Genomic DNA, 19,304 nt, shown 5'->3' on the forward strand with positions numbered 1-19,304 from the left:
CAGAAAACTCATTGTGCAAATTTCAGATTCAAGCTCAGTAACTGTCTTGAATTAGAAAGGTTTCCAAAGGTAATGAAAAATGTAGGGAAAGGCTTCTTAAGTAGGACAGTAGATATCAATTGCAATACCTGCGGTGGCTTATAAGATATCGCCACAAGTTTCCATAAGCAATCACAAATAAACAGTGTCCCTTCAATCAAGTACTTATGTCTTGAGAAACAGATCCTGGTAAACCCCATTTGTTAATTGGTGGTGTACATTCTTAAGGTTGGATAGGAAGGCAGAAATCATAATATTTACAGAGAGTGATTTCTTCCCATGTTAAAAGTCATTTGTATGTGGCCGCCACTGTAAAGGTTAAGTGTTCTTTCACCCAACCTGAAGCAGACTGAATTTATGCTGGGGTGCTTGTCCTATGGGACCCTATCAGATGCTCCTGAACTTGCAAATGATTATTGGTAAACTATGTTCTCTCCCAACCCAGGAACTCCACAGCAAATGAGGAAACCAGTATCAGCAGGAAATAACACTTCTAAATAAGAAGGATAAGATGCTAAAATTTTCAAAAGCAGAATTGTATATTGTGATAGTAATGTGCATTTTATGCAACACCGTACTATTATTTCGAGTGCCAAATATGCACCTTCTGAACTTATCTACAGTATATAGAAATAATTTCAATTTTAATGGTTCACTTTTAGTTTCAGGTTTTGTGTTCCTTGGACAGAACCTAATAATAACTGATCTGCTTATAACTGATAATTAATATCATCCCTATTTTGAGGTCAAAGTCTACTGTCACAACTAATAATAGAAATAATTTAATAAAAACAATATCTTTTCGATGGACATACCTTACATACAGTTTATGTACATACCAATGAACTGTTCATGTCCTTTTTGGGTTTCATATTATTATCTTCTTTCTTTTTTTTGTGGCGAAAGGAAATTCCTGCCTGGAAAATTATACGTGGTGCTGGCCTTTGTCTGAGACTGCTTTCCCAACCTGATACTCCTCGTCGTTTTGCCTATGGGCAACACACAGCTATTAAAACACAGGTTTCAAGTTGACTCTGGTTAGCTTCTTTGCGCTAAACAAGGACAACCATGTATTTTAGTGCCCAAAATGCAGCAACAGGACTATAACAGATTTATTATTTTTTATTGGCAACCAAGATGAAGGGCCAAATTGCATTGTGTAGGACACCATCAAAAGAGAAGACAAGGTAATAGAGTAGATGACAGCAAACTTTAACATTGCAGGAAGAAGCAAAGGCCCAGGGAAATAAGGAGTTCCATGGATACAATATCCTGGGAGAGAACTTTGTAGAGTCAGAAACTGTGCAATAAATCTTGATATCAACACTAAGTTTGAAGAGAGGCAAGAGAGCCTGTAAAATTGCATATTTGCAGTTTAGGAGAAAGAAAGCTTCAGAGAAGCACGGACCATGTAATAGCACTAAAATAGAGGCAAGAAAGATTGCAATGAGAGACAGGTTAGAGCCACAGCTGAGAGGAGGAACACCTATCAGACATTCAGATTTTCCTGGCATCAAAAGTAAACATGTGAGAGAGGTATTAGAAGAGCCTCCCAAAATATAGGAGCAATATTCAAGTTCCGGATGGAATAGGCTTTATAGAAAGTTAAGGGTGGTTTAGAGAAAAAAAACTCACATAAGAGGAAACCAAGATTCCTGTAGGCAATTGCAGTAATGGAAAAGATGAGAGTACCCTTTGACGTCAAAGAAGATATTGAGGCTAAGAATGTCAACAGGCACAGAAGGACCAAGGATGAAGCCATCAATTGTAAGAGGAAGTAGCTGCTGGTTAGATTTATAAGAAGCATTAATATATCAGATACGTGAAGTAAAATCAAATTAGTATGTCATAATATAAAATCTGTTTTCCTTTAAGGCATTATTTTAAATGAACCAATGTTATTTCTACTGTATTTTGTCTAAAGAAATCATTTTGTCACGTAAAATGAAAATATTTGCACTATTCAGGAAACACATGAACTTGTTCAATAAGCAGGACCTTTTATATCCTGGAAAAACTCAGCAGGTCTGGCAGCATCGGCGGAGAAGAAAAGAGTTGACGTTTCGAGTCCTCATGACCCTTCGACAGAACTTGAGTTCGAGTCCAGGAAAGAGCTGAAATATAAGCTGGTTTAAGGTGTGTGTGTGGGGGGCGGAGAGATAGAGAGACAGAGAGGTGGAGGGGGTTGGTGTGGTTGTAGCGACAAACAAGCAGTGATAGAAGCAGATCATCAAAAGATGTCAACAACAATAGTACAATAGAACACATAGGTGTTAAAGTTAAAGTTGGTGATATTATCTAATAATATCACCAACTTTAACTTTAACACCTATGTGTTCTATTGTACTATTGTTGTTGACATCTTTTGATGATCTGCTTCTATCACTGCTTGTTTGTCGCTACAACCACACCAACCCCCTCCACCTCTCTGTCTCTCTATCTCTCCGCCCCCCACACACACACCTTAAACCAGCTTATATTTCAGCTCTTTCCTGGACTCGAACTCAAGTTCTGTCGAAGGGTCATGAGGACTCGAAACGTCAACTCTTTTCTTCTCCGCCGATGCTGCCAGACCTGCTGAGTTTTTCCAGGTAATTCTGTTTTTGTTTTGGATTTCCAGCATCCGCAGTTTTTTTGTTTTTACCTTTTATATCCTCCCTATCTTAAAGACCTCCTACTTCTAACACTGCAACATCACTCATTTCTAGCCCTGCCTCATATTATCTGCTGTCAGAACTCTCATCCATACTTTTTCCACTTCCAAACTCAACCAATCCAATAGCCTCCTATTTTTTCCTTCCATATATTTCACTCAATCAAAATTCAGTGGCCTGTATTCTAAACCACACCAAATCCTCTTCACCCAACAATCCTGTGTTCACTGGGCTACACTGGCTCAGTCTCTTAAAACCTCCAATTTAAAATTTTTATCCTTGTGTTCAAATCCTTTTACAGCCACACTCCTTAGTATCTCTGCAACCTCCTCCAGCCCTACAATTCTTTGGGAATATTGCATTCTTCTGAACGTTGGCCTCTTGTGACAAGGGTGCATTCAATCACAGCCTTATATGGCAGAAAAAGCTTGTTAACCTTTCCTGCTGACTACTGGGGCCTGTGGGGAATGTAATGCATTTGGCAAAGAAAGCTTCTTTGATCTGCTTGATGTAGAGGTGGACTGCCTAGTGTGACCAATTGCACTTGCTGAAGCCTGGAAGTAGCCTGAGGCAAGACTGCTGCAGGCAATGTATCGTAATTATTGTAAGAGCCTGCGCAGACCTCTGATAACATCTCTGGAGAAAGACAACCACTTGATGCGCTGCTCCTCAAAAAACTGAACTCAGGGTCCACAGACCTCACAGACAGGGTTGAAATGCCTTTGCGCAGCTCTCCTCAAAGCCCTAATTGCAAGTCTTTGAAGTTCTTTGACCCTCCATGTCTCCTGTCACTCCTCTTCCTCCAAACAGAAAGAATGACTAGAATGTCTCCCATCTTGAGCACTGAGTTTCTCAATTGTTTTGAAGCAGAAGCAAACTGTAAGTTAGCAAATTCCAATACAGAAACATGAAAAAATCCAACCAGATGAATTGTAAACAGATTCCAATGCCCTGACTGCTTGTAAATCAATGTCCATTTAAATAGTGCTTCATGCCTGTAAGACTAGGCGGATCCAGCTCTTATTGCAAATGCTACTTTTTCCGATGAAAATGGCATCAAATTCTTATTGACATCCTAAATGACTCCTCAGGGAGTCATCAACTGTTCACATTCACCCACCCCAACCAATGCCTGCCATAGTGCCAACAAGTCAGCCACAGCAGCTGAGCTGCAGCAGACTGTGTCTGAGCCCTCACAGACTTGAGCACTCAGATGTCACTAGCTGCAAACATCTCAAGTCTCCTCCACAAGGAGCAACACTCTTCCAACAACTTTACTCAGGCCACAAGGATAGTGCCTCATAGGTACAGTAGTTAGGAAATTTTCTTTAAGGAAGGTCACCTAAGCGAGAAACAAATGGAAAGTTTATTATGATTGAAATCAAATTGATCACCTTTATCATATTTGGCATTCTGATCTGCAGTATGGTTTCATAGCTACTTTTGAGCCTGCATTGTCTGAATGTCATAGATGTAAAAGTTTTCTAAATGGTTTGAATGTTCTTCATCACAAGACAAACAGCATGAGGAAGAATACACAAGGACGGTAATCAGAGGGGCTCTATCTTGAGTTATCAAGGGCAGGGATGTGAGAAGCCCCCTTCATCTTACACCGAAGAATATTCAAACCATTTAGAGGACTTCTACATCCCTGCCATTCTGGCTTCAAGGTGTAGATGTGATGCTCTGCCTTCAGCTACTTCCTTTCTTCCCCAAGCTCTTCCTTGCTGATGATGACTGCGTTGTTGCTGCTCTCCTCTGAATGCAGGTCTCTTTGCACTACAATGTTGTACCACATGCAGCAGACCACAATGACGCATGACACAATCAGGCATAGTGTAATAATCCAGACACCCAAATCTCTGCTTGAGCATTCCTATTGTGCGCTTTATAAGGTTCCGGATTGTGCCCTTGATTCGATTATATTTGTATATCTTTCTACGTTTATTTCAGACCCAGCATTTGCAACGTTTTACTTTCAATTATATTTGTGCTGTCTGAGTGTTGTGGTGTCATCAGCCAGGTCTGCAGATCTATCAACCTGCTGTGCTCAAGAAACCATCCTGTCACATTTCCCACAGAGTCAAATAGAGTGGGAATGGCAGAGATCCTTAGTATAAAAGCATTTTGTCAGTTCCCTAGGTATCTTGCACAAACCTGCATGATGCTGTTCCTGTAACTGACAACTGATGTACAGTGATAGAGTGGTATCCTTTTCTATTGATGAATGTTGATGGACACATGTGTACAATCAATCATGCCCCGCACATGAGGAAAGCTTGCAAAGCCACAAACTCTCTCCTATTGACTGCTTAGGTCATTGGAAAGGTGATGTACTGCTTGATCTTAGCAAGGAGAGCATCAATCACCTGTTTACTGCTTGACCTTAGCAAGGAGAGCATCAATCACTTGTTTAATGCCGCTGCAAACTGCAAGTTGCAGCTAGTGTCCTCTGCAGGAGAAAGAAAGGATTCACTGGAATAAAAATTCAAGGCTGAGGTGACTCAGAGCCTGTGGCTGCACCTCTGGTCATTAGGCAGCAGATGCTGTTGCAGGAGGTTGCAGAGGTTTGCAGAAGCCTCCATAGAAAAGTGTAGCCTCCTCTTTCAGTGAAGAAAGATCCATGTCTCAAATGCTTACTGGTCAGTTCTCTCCACACATGCTTTCTGACTTACAGACCATTTCCAACCTATTTTGTTTTTGCTTCAGTTGTCTCTGAAACTGAGTAACTAATCTTGAATCAATGTTCAATGCGAGAGGTGCAAAACAATAACTTAAATAATGCTTGCTTATACTGTTGGATGTGCGTAAAGTTTGTGGCACAACCCAACTGAAATAGTTATCTGTTCAGATGAGCAGGGCTAAATAGTTTTCATAATTTTTGTGATGCAGGTGTGCATTGAGACTAGCATTCTCGGATGGTCTTGCTGGATCGCAAAGCCTCTGGAGCATGACGTGATTTTCAAAAGGAGGGCGGGAAGGTGGGGGTGGATGGGAGTGGGTGGGATGGGGGGTCAGCAATTTGTACGCCTCCAGTTAACTGGCTGTTGGCTTGTTGTGGAGCTCATTAACAAGCTTTGGAGCAGTATGTTTAGATTTTCAAATCAGAAAGCATGGGAAAACAGAGGGCCTGGGACATGTCAGGGTGCAGCTGTCATGTACACAGTAGGGAGACATGAGTGCTAATGCATGAAATGGGCAACAAACTTAGGAAATGGGGATTTATATTCAGCTGCTCAACCGGCTATACAGAGTTGCCATCATTGGTGCCGAGAGGCTGGAATTTGGGAAGTGAGTTGTTGGAGGGTTGTGAAACTGCTTGCATCACTTGAGCATCAGAGGTGGGTAGAGGAAGCCCTTGTGAACAAACAAGCAGCAGCTGTGGGAATTGAGATGGGAACAGGCTACTTTGACACTGGACAAAGTAACAAAGAGGAGCCTCAGTAGATGCATCCTCCTGGTCAGGTGGAAGCCAGATGAGCACAATAAGGGGCCACAAGGGGATGAAGCTGTTATCCAAGACATCGGTTGTACAGCCCAAGAGTCAATGACCTGCAGATGACAGAGCGACAGTGCTGCGGGAAACTGTGCTTGCCCAGGCAGATGGTCTCAGACTTTAATGCTCTGGTCCATAATGACCTGAGGCTTCATAGTCCCCAAGCAGTACCCTTCGTGCAGCCATCAAGGTTACCGTCACCCTGAATTTCTATGCATCCAGGTCTTTACAGTGATCAGCTCATCACATCATCAGGCAGGGTATAGATGTCCTATTCTGGAGGGCAGAGAACTACGTCCATTTTGAGACAGGTACGAGGGAATTGGTGTTTGTCAGTATCAATGGATTCCCGCAGGTCCAGAGGGTCACTGATTGCACGACACAACATCATCAAGGCACCAGCAAACCAGCCAGTCAAATCCCAGTACAGAAAAGGTTTCCATTCAATGAATTTCCAGCTGGTCTGCAACCACAGGAAGCTCATCTTACAGGACTGTGCTTGGTCCACAAGAAGCTGTCATGATGCCTTCATCCTGCAAGAGTCCCAGGTGTCACACTTCACCAGGCCAACATCCGGACTGTGGGGGTGGCTGTTGGGGGATTAGTTATATTCTCTGAAGGGGTGGTTCCTGACGCCTTTCCGGGACCCAGACACAATGAGTAAGACACTATAACCAGAAACATCTACTAATGAGAACCTGCACTGAACAGGCATTGGCATTTTGAAGATACGCTTCCATTGCCTTGACCGCTCAGGTGGTTCCCTACGGTACGAGCCAGAGAGTCTTGTGTTGTGTTGTGGTCAATTGCTGCACACTGCACAACATGACAATAGAATGAGGCTTCAAGCTGCATAAAGTGGAGGACCTAGAACACCCCTCCTCATCAGAGGACAGGGAGGAGGAAGGTTGAAAATGGGGTCTCCCACAACACAGATCATGGCATTGCAGGGAACCCAGCCACCAACCACCCCCGCCAACCTGCCCCTTAACTCAATGTCCTTTGTGATATCAAGCGATAATGACACACAAATCTCATCATAGGCATAAGCAATTATTATTAAAAGGAAAGTTAATGACCCACAGAGAAAACACCACCAAGGTGACCCATCAAGTGCATCTAATGACATGGTGTAATTTTCCCATCCACTTCCAAGCAGTGCTTCCCTCAGTGGGTGAAGTGAGGCAAGGCAGCCTGCACCTTTGTCTCTGCTTATGGCTGAGATGCCTGTGGCTTCCGTCCTTGGCACAGAGGTACCTGTGAGGCTGCTGCACCTGCCTCTGTCACAGGACCATGCAGCATGGATGTTTCCACAGTCGAAGGGGCTGAAGAGGCAAGGGATGACATTGATGTCCCCTGCGGGGTTACCCCTGATCAGCCTTTTCAACTGCCTCAGCCCTTTCATGATGCCTTCACATGCTGGATAAGGGCACCGGCTGGGATGCAGCTGGCATTCATGCCAAGCATGTTAAATCTGGTGTCAGGACCCACAAGTGATCCGAGCATCGTGTTCCCAACCCTGGATTGAAAATCCAGTCCACGGTGTCACAGAAATTATGTTAAAATAGGCCCTTTACAAAAGGTTGGAGACTGTATAATTACATTTTATGTAAATTAAGCCTCTTTTCCCTAATTGTCCAGTAGATGAGCTCAACCCTTGATATAAATAATTGATAAGAGCTGTTTTGCTTGTCCACACAAGCTTGTAATAACATGGCTTGGCTAGATTTTTTTTTATTATACCAAAAGTGGTCAGTGCCAAAATAATACATAAGTGTCGATCAATAATACAATAAACAGGTCCAAGCCTTGTGACAACATCTTGAAAAACTTGTTTTTAAGCAAGGTAACTGTTACACACGCAGTTCATTTGCTTGGTCTTGTTGGCGTTGTATGGAGAAATACAATCAGGTGAAAGACTATTTGGTTGCAACTGAAAAGCACTTTTATATTAAGCTATTCCATCTTAGCTACATTTTGAACAATTGACAAAAAAAAATCACTATCTCACCTTCTATTAAATGTCTATTACAGTTCATCGAAACAACTAAAAAGGCTTCTATCTGCCACATCTCAAGCATCACAGTTCAGCTGAACAATCTTAAAGTATTAATAGAATGAGAGAAAACTAATAATTTCCTGCTAGCTTTCCGAACTTTTAGAAACTGACCTCTGGCAGGGATATAGGAGCTTATCTCAATCTACAGAAATGGCCCATGGAAATTTACCTCTAATTGAGTTCAGCATTTGCTCTGAGACTATTTTCCTAGAAGAAGTACTTTGAATATTATAAATTAAAGTATTTTATAACAGGAATTACCTGTGCTCTGACCATAAAGGAACATAGACAGCAGCTAAAAATATAAATCATTTTTTCCCTTGACAAAGTAGAACTAGGAATGAGGTTATGCATAGGGTATGAGGACCTAGGCATTAAGTTGAAAAGCAGAACCTCAAAGTTTATAATCTCTGGATTATTACCTAACCGCGTGCAAATTGGCATAGGGTACATAAAATTAGAGAGATGAATACATGGCCCAAAGACTGGTGTAGGAGAAGTGGGTTCTGATTTGTGTGGCACAGGCACCAGTACTGGGGAAAGTGGGGGCTGTACCGTTGGGACGGCCTACACCTGAACCAGGCTGGGACCAGTGTTCTTGCAAACTGCATAATAAGGGAAATAGAGAGGGCGTTAAACTAAATAGTGGGGGCAAGGGATCAAATGTAGAAGGATGCGGCATATCAAAGAGTAGAGACAAGGTAAAAGAAGAAAATAGCAATATGGGAAATGAGAGTCAGGGAATGGCAGAAAGAGATAGAGAGAAAAACTAAGAATGCACAAAGAATCAAGATTAGATGTCACAAAGATAACAAAAAGACTAAACTAAATAAACATGGTCTGATATAGGGAATGACAAGGTATTGGAGGTGTTGGCAGGCTTAAAAGTGGACAGATCTCCAGGTCCGGATGAGTTGTGTCCCACACTGCTGAGGAAGGCAAGGGAGGAGATCACAGGGGCTCTGGCCCAAATTTTTAATTCCTCTCTGGCCATGGGGGAAGTGCCACAGGACTGGAGAAGAGCTACTGTGGTTCCGCTATTTAAGAAGGGTTGTAGAGATAAGCCAGGGAACTACAGGCCAGTGAGTCTCACGTCAGTGGTAGGGAAACTATTGGAGAAAATTCTGAAGGAGGGAATCTGTCTCCACTTGGAGAGACAAGGTTTGAGCAGGGATAATCAGCATGGCTTTGTCAGAGGGAGGGCATGCCTAACAAATTTGATTGAATTTTTTAAGGAGGTTACCAGGTGTGTAGATGAGGATAGTGCAGTTGATGTAGTTTATATGGATTTCAGCAAAGCCTTTAACAAGGTCCCACATGGGAGACTTATAAAGAAGGCAAAGGCACATGGGATACGGGGTAATTTGATAAGGTGGATTCAAAATTGGCCTAGTTGTAGGAGGCAGAGGGTGATGACAAAAGGATGCTTTAATGACTGGGAGCCAGTGTCCAGTGGTGTACCGTAGGGATCTGTGCTCGGTCCCATATTATTTGTCGTTTATATAAACGACATAGATGACTACGTGGGGGGTAGGATTAGTAAGTTTGCGGATGACACAAAAATTGGCCAGGTGGTTAACAGTGAGGTTGAGTGTCTTGGGCCACAGGAAGATATACCCACCTGGACATTTACCCCTTTCCCTCCTGTGCCTCCCTGTACTTTACTCCTCTCCCTCCTCTCCTCTCCTGCCTAAAAGAGGGGAGGTTATTTCTACCTCTCTCCCCCACCCCCTTTCCTCCCTAGGGAGGAACACTACGTATATTTTTTAAAAAATACACGAAGATATAGATGGGACGGTCAAATGGGCAAATAAGTGGCAGATGGAATTTAACCCTGAAAAGTGTGAGGTGATACGCTTAGGAAGGAGTAATTTGACAAGGAAATATTCAATGAACGACATGGCACTAGGAAGTTCTGAGGAACAAAGGGATCTTGGTGTCTGTGTCCATAGATCTCTGAAGGCGGAGGGGCGTGTTAATTGGGTGGTGAAAAAGGCATATGGGACAATTGCCTTTATCAATCGAGGAATAGATTACAAAAGTATGGAGGTCATGTTGGAGTTGTATGGAACCTTGGTGAGGCCACAGCTGGAGTACTGTGTGCAGTTCTGGTTGCCACATTATAGGAAGGATGTGATTGGACTGGAGGGGGTGCAGAGGAGATTCAGCAGGATGTTGCCTGGGATGAAGCATTTAAGTTATGAAGAGAGGTTGGATAGACTTGGGTTGTTTTCGTTGGAGCAGAGAAGATGTACAAGATTATGAGGGGCATGGACAGGGTGGATAGGGAGCCGTTGTTCCCCTTAGTTGAAGGGTCAGTCACAAGGGGGCATAAGTTCAAGGTGAGGGGCAGGAGGTTTAGGGGGGATGTGAGGAAAAACTTCTTTACCCAGAGGGTGGTGACGGTCTGGAGTGCACTGCCTGAGAGGGTGGTGGAGGTGGGTTGCCTCACATCCTTTAAAAAGTACCTGGGTGAGCACTTGGCACATCATAACATTCAAGGCAATGGGCCAAGTGCAGGTAAAAGGGATTAGGTAGTTAGGTCAGGTGTTTCTCACGTGTTGATGCAGACTCGATGGGCCAAAGGCCCTCTTCTGCACTGTGATTCTGTGATAGCCATTACGGAGACCTGGCTGCAATATGACTGGGATTGGGTCCTGAATATTGAGGGGTATATGACATTCAAGAAGAATAGGAAGCTAGGTAAAGGTGGAGGGGTAGCACAGTTAATCAAGGATGGCACTTGTACAATAGTTAGGGATGACTCTGGTTCAGGAGATCAGATGTAGAATTGGTTTGGGTGGAGATGAGGAATAGTAGGGGAAAGAAGTCACTTGTGGGGGTGGTCTACAGGCCCCATAACAGTAACCACAATGTAGGACAAAGTATACAAGAAACAACATTAGGTGCTCGTGATAAAAGGATGGCAAAGTCATAGGTGACTTTAATCTACATATAAAATGAAAAAATCAGATTGACAGTAGTAGCCTGGATCAAGAGTTCACAGAATGCTTTCGAGGTAGTTTCTTGGAGCAGCATGTTCTGGAACCAATTAGACAGCAGGTTATATTAGACTTGATATTGTGTAGCCTAACAGGATTAATTAATGACCTCAGAGTTAAAGCACCCCAAAGTAGCAGCGACCACAATATGATTGAATTTTACATCCAGTTTGAAAGGGAGGAGAGTGGGTCTAAGATCAGTATTTTAAACCTAAATGGGAAAACTATGTGGACATGAAAGCTGAGCTAGCTGAAGTGAACTAGGATACTAGGCTAGGGGATAGATCAATAGAGAAGCAGTGGCAGACATTTAAGGGGATATTTCAGAATACGCAGAATAAATATATTCCTAATAAAAAGAAAAATTCTAAAGGGAGGACCCACCCTCTGCAGTTCACTAAAGAAGTTGGGGAAAATATCAATCTGAAAGAAAAAGCATATAACTGCATAAAGCTAAGTGGCAGGTCAGATGATTGGTCAGAACATAAAGAATGGCAGAGAATGACTAAAAGCTTAATCAAGGGAGAGAAATTAGAGAATGAGAGGAAGCTAGCAAGAAATGTAAAAATGGATAGCAAGAGTTTCTACAGATATTTAAACAGGAAAATAGTAGGTAAAGTGAGTATTGGTCCTCTAAAAGGGTGAGAATGGTGAGCTAATAGTAGACAATAAGGAAATGGCAGATGAAATTAACAAACATTTTGATTCTATCTTCACTATAGAGGATACAAAAAACATTCCAGTAATAGCTGTAAATCTGAAGATGGAAGAGAGAGAGGAACTTAACGACGAAATTACAACCACTAGGGAAGCGGTACTGAGCAAACTGATGGAGCTGCAGGCTGACAAGTCTCCGGGTGCACTTCGTCCTAAAAGAGGTGGCTAATGAAACAGTAGATGTGTTGGTGCTAATTTTGCAAAATTCCCTAGATTCTGGAAAGGTTCCGTCAGACTAGAAAGTAGCAAATATAACCCCTCTATTCAAGAAGAGAGGGAGGCAGAAAACAGGAAACTATAGGCCAGTTAGCTTGATGGGGAAGGTTAAAGAGTTTATAGTTGGGCACTTAGAAAATCTCAAGGTAATCGGGGATAGTCAGCATGGTTTTATGAAAGGGAAATCATGTTTAACCAATTTATTAGAGCTCATTGAAGGAGTAACATGTGCAGCGGATAGAGGGGAGCCTGTAGACGTACTTTGCTTGGATTTCCAGAAAGCATTCGTTAAGGTGCCACATCAAAGATTATGGTGGAAAATAAAAGCTCATAGTGTAGGTGATAATATATTAGCCTGGATAGAAGATTGGCTGGCTGGCAGAAAACAGAGTATGCATAAATGGATCTTTGTCTAATTGGCAGGAGTGGAGTCCTGCAAGGATCTGTGCTGGGACCTCAACTTTTTACAATTTACGTCAATGACTTAGATGAGAGGAGCAAAGGCATGGTAGCTAAATTTGCAGACGACACAAAGATAGGTAGGAAAGTATGTTGTGAAGAAGACATAATGAGTTTGTAGGTGGATATAGATAAGTTGAGCAAGTGGGCAAAAATCTGGTAGACGGAGTATAATGTGGGAAAATGGGAAGTTTTTCACTCTGACAGGAAGAATAAAAAAGCAGAGTATTACTTAAATGGAGAACGACTGCAGAATTCCAAGGTGCTCAGGGATCGAGGTATTCTTGTGCATGAGTCATAAAAGGTTAGTATGTAGGTACAGCATGTAATCAAGAAAGCTAATGGAATGCTGTCCTTTAATACAAGAGGAATTAAACATAAAAGTAAGGATGTTATGCTTCAGTTATACAGGGCATTGGTAAGACCGCATCTCAAATACTATGTGCAGTTTTGGTCTCCTTATTTAAAGAAGGATGTAAATTCACTGGAGGCGGTTCAGAGGAGGTTACTGGAATGATACCTGGAATAAGCGGGTTGTCTTATGGGGGTAGGTTGGACAGGCTGGGCTTGTTTCCTCTGAAGTTTAGAAGAGTGAGGGGCGGCTTGATTGAAGCATATAAGATCCTTAATGGTCTTGACAAGGTGGATGTGGAAACGATGTTTCCTCTTGTGAGTGAATCCAGAACTAGGTGGCACTCTTATAAAATTAGGGGTTACCCTGATAGGACAGAAATGAGGAGAATTTTTTTCTCTCAGAGGGTTGTACCACTTTGGAACTCTCTGCCTCAGAAGGTGCTGGAGGCAGGGTCACTGAATATTTTTAAGGCAGAGGCAGAAAGATTCTTGTTAGACAAGGGAATCAAAGATTATTGGGGGTAGATGGCAATGTAGAACTCTAAACACAAACATATCAGCCAAGGTCTTATTAAATGGCCTTATTGAATTGCTGCCTGCTAATTTAAATCATTGCCATGTGCTGCCCAGCTTTAAATGTGCTGTTGAGTGGCTGCACACCTCAGCAAGGGGCATATGTTCGTGCAAGGCTAGCATTACTTAAAACCAGTCTTGCACTACTAAAGGGGCGTGCATTCTGAGTGAAGCAGATGCTGGAAGTAGGTGGGGAAGAGAGTCTGAACTGGAAGAAGACTGACTAATAGTGCATGTCCAAGGTTGTTGGACACAGGACTGGAGGTCATAGTACATAAGGGAAGAGATGTGCTCTGTCCACAAGGAGCCAGGAGGCTCTCCAAAATCTGAGAAGACAATGGGAGTAGATAGCTGTTGCATTCAATGAAAGTATTGTATCGCCAAGGATCTGGATGCAGTACTGCAGGAGATTCAATGACCACGCACAAATGGTCAAGGTTAGTGAATTTCTCCTCAAATGACATTTCCTTACAACTGGACCTCTAACTCAACCTCACGCACTCAGCAGTATTGCAAGGCTCATACCTACATCTCGCTGCTTGTACATAAGTTCAACTATTCAACCATGAAAATCACATCAGGCAAAACCAATGCACTTCACTCTGACACATTTCCCTCCCTCTTGCAGAACAAGGTGATGCATAACCATGGGAGTAGTATAATGGAGTGTTAGACTAAGTCTCTTAAAGGGTTAACTGTAATATTCAGTGATGCCATAGAAGGAAGTGACATTACTCATGTGGTCTGAGAGTCTAGGCAAAAGCAGCATGGAATGTTCTCATAGCTGTAATTATGTTAAAATAAAGTTAGAATGTTTGCAGCTGACAGTCTTCAGTATTGGAACAACTCCAGCAAAACAACACAATAATAAAAGGAGGCAGTGGCACCTAGTCAGCAAAAACAGGCATAGCTGCCATCCTTATTTTCATGGGGCAGGCGGTGCTCTCCATCATGACTGAGGCCATAGTCAATGGCAGGATAGAAGCTCATACCTAAATCTCCTTCCCCCAACCACTTTCCACCTCATTGTACAATCTCTTTTGATTTAGAAGCTGCACATAGTGTAAGCTCTTGTTTTCCTCTCAGTCCCCACCACAACCCAACCCTTTTGCCTTTTACCTTCCAAATACTCAGCAACTGCCACTGGCTAGGCCATGGTGGGGAACAAAAGGTGGAAGAACAGGGTGAAAGTGATGATGTAGAAATACCATCACTTACTCTCAGGCCTGCAGGCACCAGTTCATACTGCATGTACGTTAAATAGTGGCTTAGAGGCTGGAAACACCGGGAAAGACTGGCCTGCAGCCAGGGCAGAGGACAAGGGTAGTACAGGTGTCAGCTCCCTGGAGAGCAAAATCATGCATGAATCCTGTTGCAGAGGACTCAGGTGAAGACTTTGAGTAGCAGCCTATAGAAAAAGACTGATGGGTATACTCACTGAAATGCTTGCATGCATTAGGAAACCTGCCAGAAAGAATGGAGGAGTCCAGCATTAACCTGGCACAGGGTTTTGCCCAGAGCTTGGAGCCCATCCTTTCCAGCGTGGAAATGGTGGCCAACTCCATGACTACACTTATTGGCCCAGACATGATGCAGCCTCTGATGGGCAATATTTCAGATTCCATTACAGCACAAGCAAAAGCCACCCAACATCTGGGAGCTGCAGTGAAAGCTCAGGTTTGTGGCCATCACAGCTTCAGATACCAGTGTACAAAGGGGCTTGCAGGGTCTCACAGCAGGCCAGCAATCTGTCCTCCAACACATTAGTGAGCTGCTGCCTCGAGGAGTAGCAGTGGCTCCGTGGAGCAAGAACTTGACGTCCTCACTCAGAATTCATCCTGCCACTCAGCCAGTGCCTTTCCTGCCAGCAAGCCAGCCCTAACTATTGCTGGCTGTGAAGAGATGGTGCTGTCCACAGTCGGGCTGTCTATGGCCAGAGCTGCTCACAGTTGTCCTGCAGTCTCCCCCACTGAAAGTCAGCAGCCTTGAACCAGCTCTCCTGTGGGTACCATTGCATAGGAGCACTCTTAATCTCTTCAGGTATCATGCCCTGAGAGGACATTGGCAACCATGTACCTCCAAGTTAATCTTGTTCTGGAGGTGTGGATCATCTTTATTGGTGACATATCCATCCAGTTTGTGAGGTCGTTTAAAAAGATTGTTCTGCATCTACATCAGTCTCTTTTACCATCAATCTTTCCCATCAGCATCAGACTTTCTAAATCATGATTTCTTATTACGTGCCTGAGAAATTCCAGCTGTCTCTTCCTGATCTTGGTCAGCAGAGTTCTTTTCATCGCAGGTTATTCGAGTACCTCATTATTGGTAGTGTGTCTTGTCCAACACATCTTCATTATTTGCCTCAAAAATGACAGATCTGTAGCCTCAATTCTTCTTTTCATTGCTTCACTGATCATCCAACAGTCCGTTCCATCCGTCAAAATTGGTAAGATGTAGCATTCCAGGATTCTCAGCTTTGTTTTCATGGCTAATTTTGAGTTGATCATAAGCTTTTTCATTTTGGAATTGCATCTGTGGCCATATCAATCCTTTGTCTTATCTTGATCACACACCGTCTGATGTTATCATACTTCCTAGGAAACAAATTTACCTGTTTGACCTTTTCATTCTTCACTGTGATCTTATATTTTATGATGATTTTCTTTTTGGACACTACTAGACATCTTGGGCAGAAGAAATCGGTTTCACAACATCACAAAACCAGTTTGCAATCGTTCTCTCTGCCCGTCGATGGTGGGCCGTGTTTCTTGATGCCGGGAACCTCATTGAAATACATCTGCATATCATTAAGTCTAGCCTCCCGGAATCATTCCCCCACATTGGATCGTCCGAGCACGTTGGTGTGACTGCAAGCCGACGTGCTTCACAACAGTATATTTAAGGCACATTGAGGGGAACTCAGAGGTGAGTGCACAGCGTTCATGAGGGTCGCCTGCTGGACTTCAAGGTTGAGGCGAGTTGGGGAGAGGGGGATCAAAGGTTGATGGTAGTGTACAAGCACATGCAGAGTGTGGGGGAGGGAAGCAGCCACGCATCAGGGAAACCTTGTAAAGTGACCATTCCACCACAGCTGAGACAGTTCAGACTCAGCCACATTAACACGCTTGGAGTTGGGTCTCTTAGATTATCTGCCCCCTCAAGCATCGCAAAGACATCAAAGTGCCACCATGTGCTCCAGAGCTTTTCACCCCTAGAACACAGACTGCAAACTAATGATCGTTTTAGTGGACTGCACAACAGCTGGATGACTGCACATGTTGTGTAATCTCTTGCGAAAGCTGGCCATGGAGCAGTCACTGGTGGAGATGCTCACAGCCTCTTGCAACATCATCATTCTGGGTTTTAGGCTAGTCTCCCCTATGGTTCCAGCTAACAGTGCAGTCTTGCACTGCGGAGTAGAAGAATGCCTGCGCCTGAGCTGAGAGCACAGCACGCAGTCCAATGGGCAAAGTTACAGCCAATCGATCAGATGGAGTGGGACAGAAGAGGGTGAGGTTTCAGGCAGCCACACAGCGCACTAAACTCTGACCATCCCAGTCATGGCCAGCACTCTCCGGGATGTGTTAAGGGGCCTTCCGACTTAATCAAGAGAGATTCTTAGAACACCTGAGCTAACACATGCATCTCTCTCTTTCTTCCTGCAGGAGTACCACCTCAGGAGCATGGAGCCTGGTGAACCAGCTGTATGCCTGATGGCGTACAGAGAGCAGAGATGACGGAGAAGAAAACGACAGAGCACCTGGCTGCGCAGAGACGGGAGCAGCACCCCCTGGAAGACGGGCAGCTGGGGCTCCCACACACACCGCTGAAGAACCACAGCGAGCCGTCGCTGGTCGGTGCCTAGCTAGACCCAGGGTCTATAGATGCCGTCTTTCATTCCTACAGATGACCGAGAACCAGTGTTGGCGAAGACTGCGCATGTCTAGGGAACTGGTCGGTCACATCTGCCAGCTGCTGCAAGATTTGGCAACCCGTGGACATGGAAAGCATCCACTGCCAGTGGCCGTGAAAGTGACCCTGGCACTGAATTTTTATGCCAGTGGCTCCTTTCAGGGCCCCACAGGTGACCTCTGTGGGATATCACAAGCCTCCACCCACAAATGCATCCATGAGGTCACAGATGCCATCTTCACGAAGGCACAAAACTTTGTGCATTTCGCCCAGGTACAGGAAAGCCAGGATGCTAAAGCAATTGGATTTGCCCAGGCCTCAGGTTTCCCACAGATTCAGGGTGCCATCGACTGCAGTCACATGGTGCTCAGATTTCCATCACAACCAGCGGTCAACTATGGTATCCACAAGGGCTTCCATTCACTGAATGTGCAGCTGGTGTACAACCACCACAAACATATCTTGCAGGTCTGCGCTTGGTTTCCAGGGAGTATCCAAGACTCCTTCATCCTCAGTCAGTCACAGATCCCTGATGTCTTCCAGGGTCCATAGAGGCTGCAGGGATTGCTTCTCAGGGACAAGGGCTACCTGCAGAGGACGTGGCTGATGACACCTGTGCAGTGGCCTCAGACTGCAGCAGAGCACAGGTATAATGAGGCTTATGCTGCAACTCACACCTTGGTGGAGCAAACCATTGGGATGCTGAAAATGAGGTTCCAGCACCTGGACCGGTCTGATGGAGCCCTGCATCATCGTTGCCTGCTGTGCCCTTTACAACCTAGTGCTGCAATGGGGAAAGGAGCTGGCTGAGGAGGAGATGCAGGAGCTGTAGGTCTCCTGTGGTGAGGAGAACATCAGTGGGGATGAGGTTGAAGAGGTCCTCGAAGGCGACAATGACGGCAATGAGGCCATTGCACTGGCCAGATGAGGCAGGTGCGCTCAGGAGGCCTTCATAGCTGCTAGGTTTGTGGAGGATGATGACAACATGCAGGGAGGAGACACCATAGATCTTCACATAGCCTCTGAGAACGTCTGACTCCTGTCTGACCGAGGACAGCTCGCTTGCGGTCTGTGATCAGGGTCATATCATGGAGATGCAGCTGTGAAACTTTAAATGCACCTGTTCCTTTGTAAGCCTTCAGCACCTAACCCCTTCAGGAGCACAGCATCAGTAATCATAGATGCAGAAGAGATGGAAGCCAGCCCCACCTTAAAGGTGCTGAGAGCAACAGAGAAAATGATGGTACTCTGTGACACTAGTCCAGACATTCTGGCAGCAATGACAAACACCATTGAGATGCAGGCATCAGTGATGTGCCCAGGGATTGAGAGTCTGGACCATCACTTTGGGCTGAAGGGTGCACAAAGCACAGCAAAAAGACCCTGGACTGAGATTCCTGCCTTTACCTTGTCAGAAAGGTTTCACATCTGAGTGACACAAACACTGCTCATCAGAAGGAGGAGCCATCGGCAGGGAGACATGCTTGGGAGTTTATTTCCAACAGTGAATATTATGTACAAGTGATTAACATCTGTGCACAGGCTGTGCAAGCCTAAATAGCCAAGTGGTTATGGTACTGGGTTTGTAACACCAAGATCAAGAGTTCAAATCTCACAATGGCAAACTATGAAAACAATGTAACTTCATCTGAAACAGATGGAAACGGGCTTGTACTCGAAAGAGTTACATCTTCTTAACTTTCCTAACCCTGCTGCTGCGTCTTGGTGCTCCCCAGACAGCCACAGTGGAGGTGGAGGCAGCCTACTGATTGCTCCACCCTGTCTGTGATGACCTTGGCAGGCATGCTCTGGAGGGCAAAGAC

At 44.3% G+C, this 19,304-nt stretch overlaps 1 protein-coding gene across 10 annotated transcripts in view; it reads right to left on the reverse strand.

Annotated features, from left to right (window-relative positions):
• Positions 1-19,304, reverse strand: part of LOC121287207 (DNA (cytosine-5)-methyltransferase 3B-like) — a 335,867-nt gene that overhangs the window by 226,415 nt on the left and 90,148 nt on the right. For 9 of the 10 annotated variants that reach the window (XR_005945160.1, XM_041204873.1, XM_041204868.1 and 6 more), the window contains one exon: positions 879-1,028. The exons of the other annotated variant lie outside the window; for it this stretch is intronic. Coding sequence is in view for 8 of the 9 variants with exons in the window: in XM_041204873.1 (XP_041060807.1) it covers positions 879-1,028 (150 nt within the window). In the remaining variant the exon portion in view is untranslated. The remainder of the gene's footprint in view (positions 1-878; positions 1,029-19,304) is intronic. 10 annotated transcript variants of the gene reach the window in all.

Source organism: Carcharodon carcharias, chromosome 14 (assembly GCF_017639515.1).
Source record: "Carcharodon carcharias isolate sCarCar2 chromosome 14, sCarCar2.pri, whole genome shotgun sequence".
Classification (NCBI taxonomy): Eukaryota; Metazoa; Chordata; class Chondrichthyes; order Lamniformes; family Lamnidae; genus Carcharodon; species Carcharodon carcharias.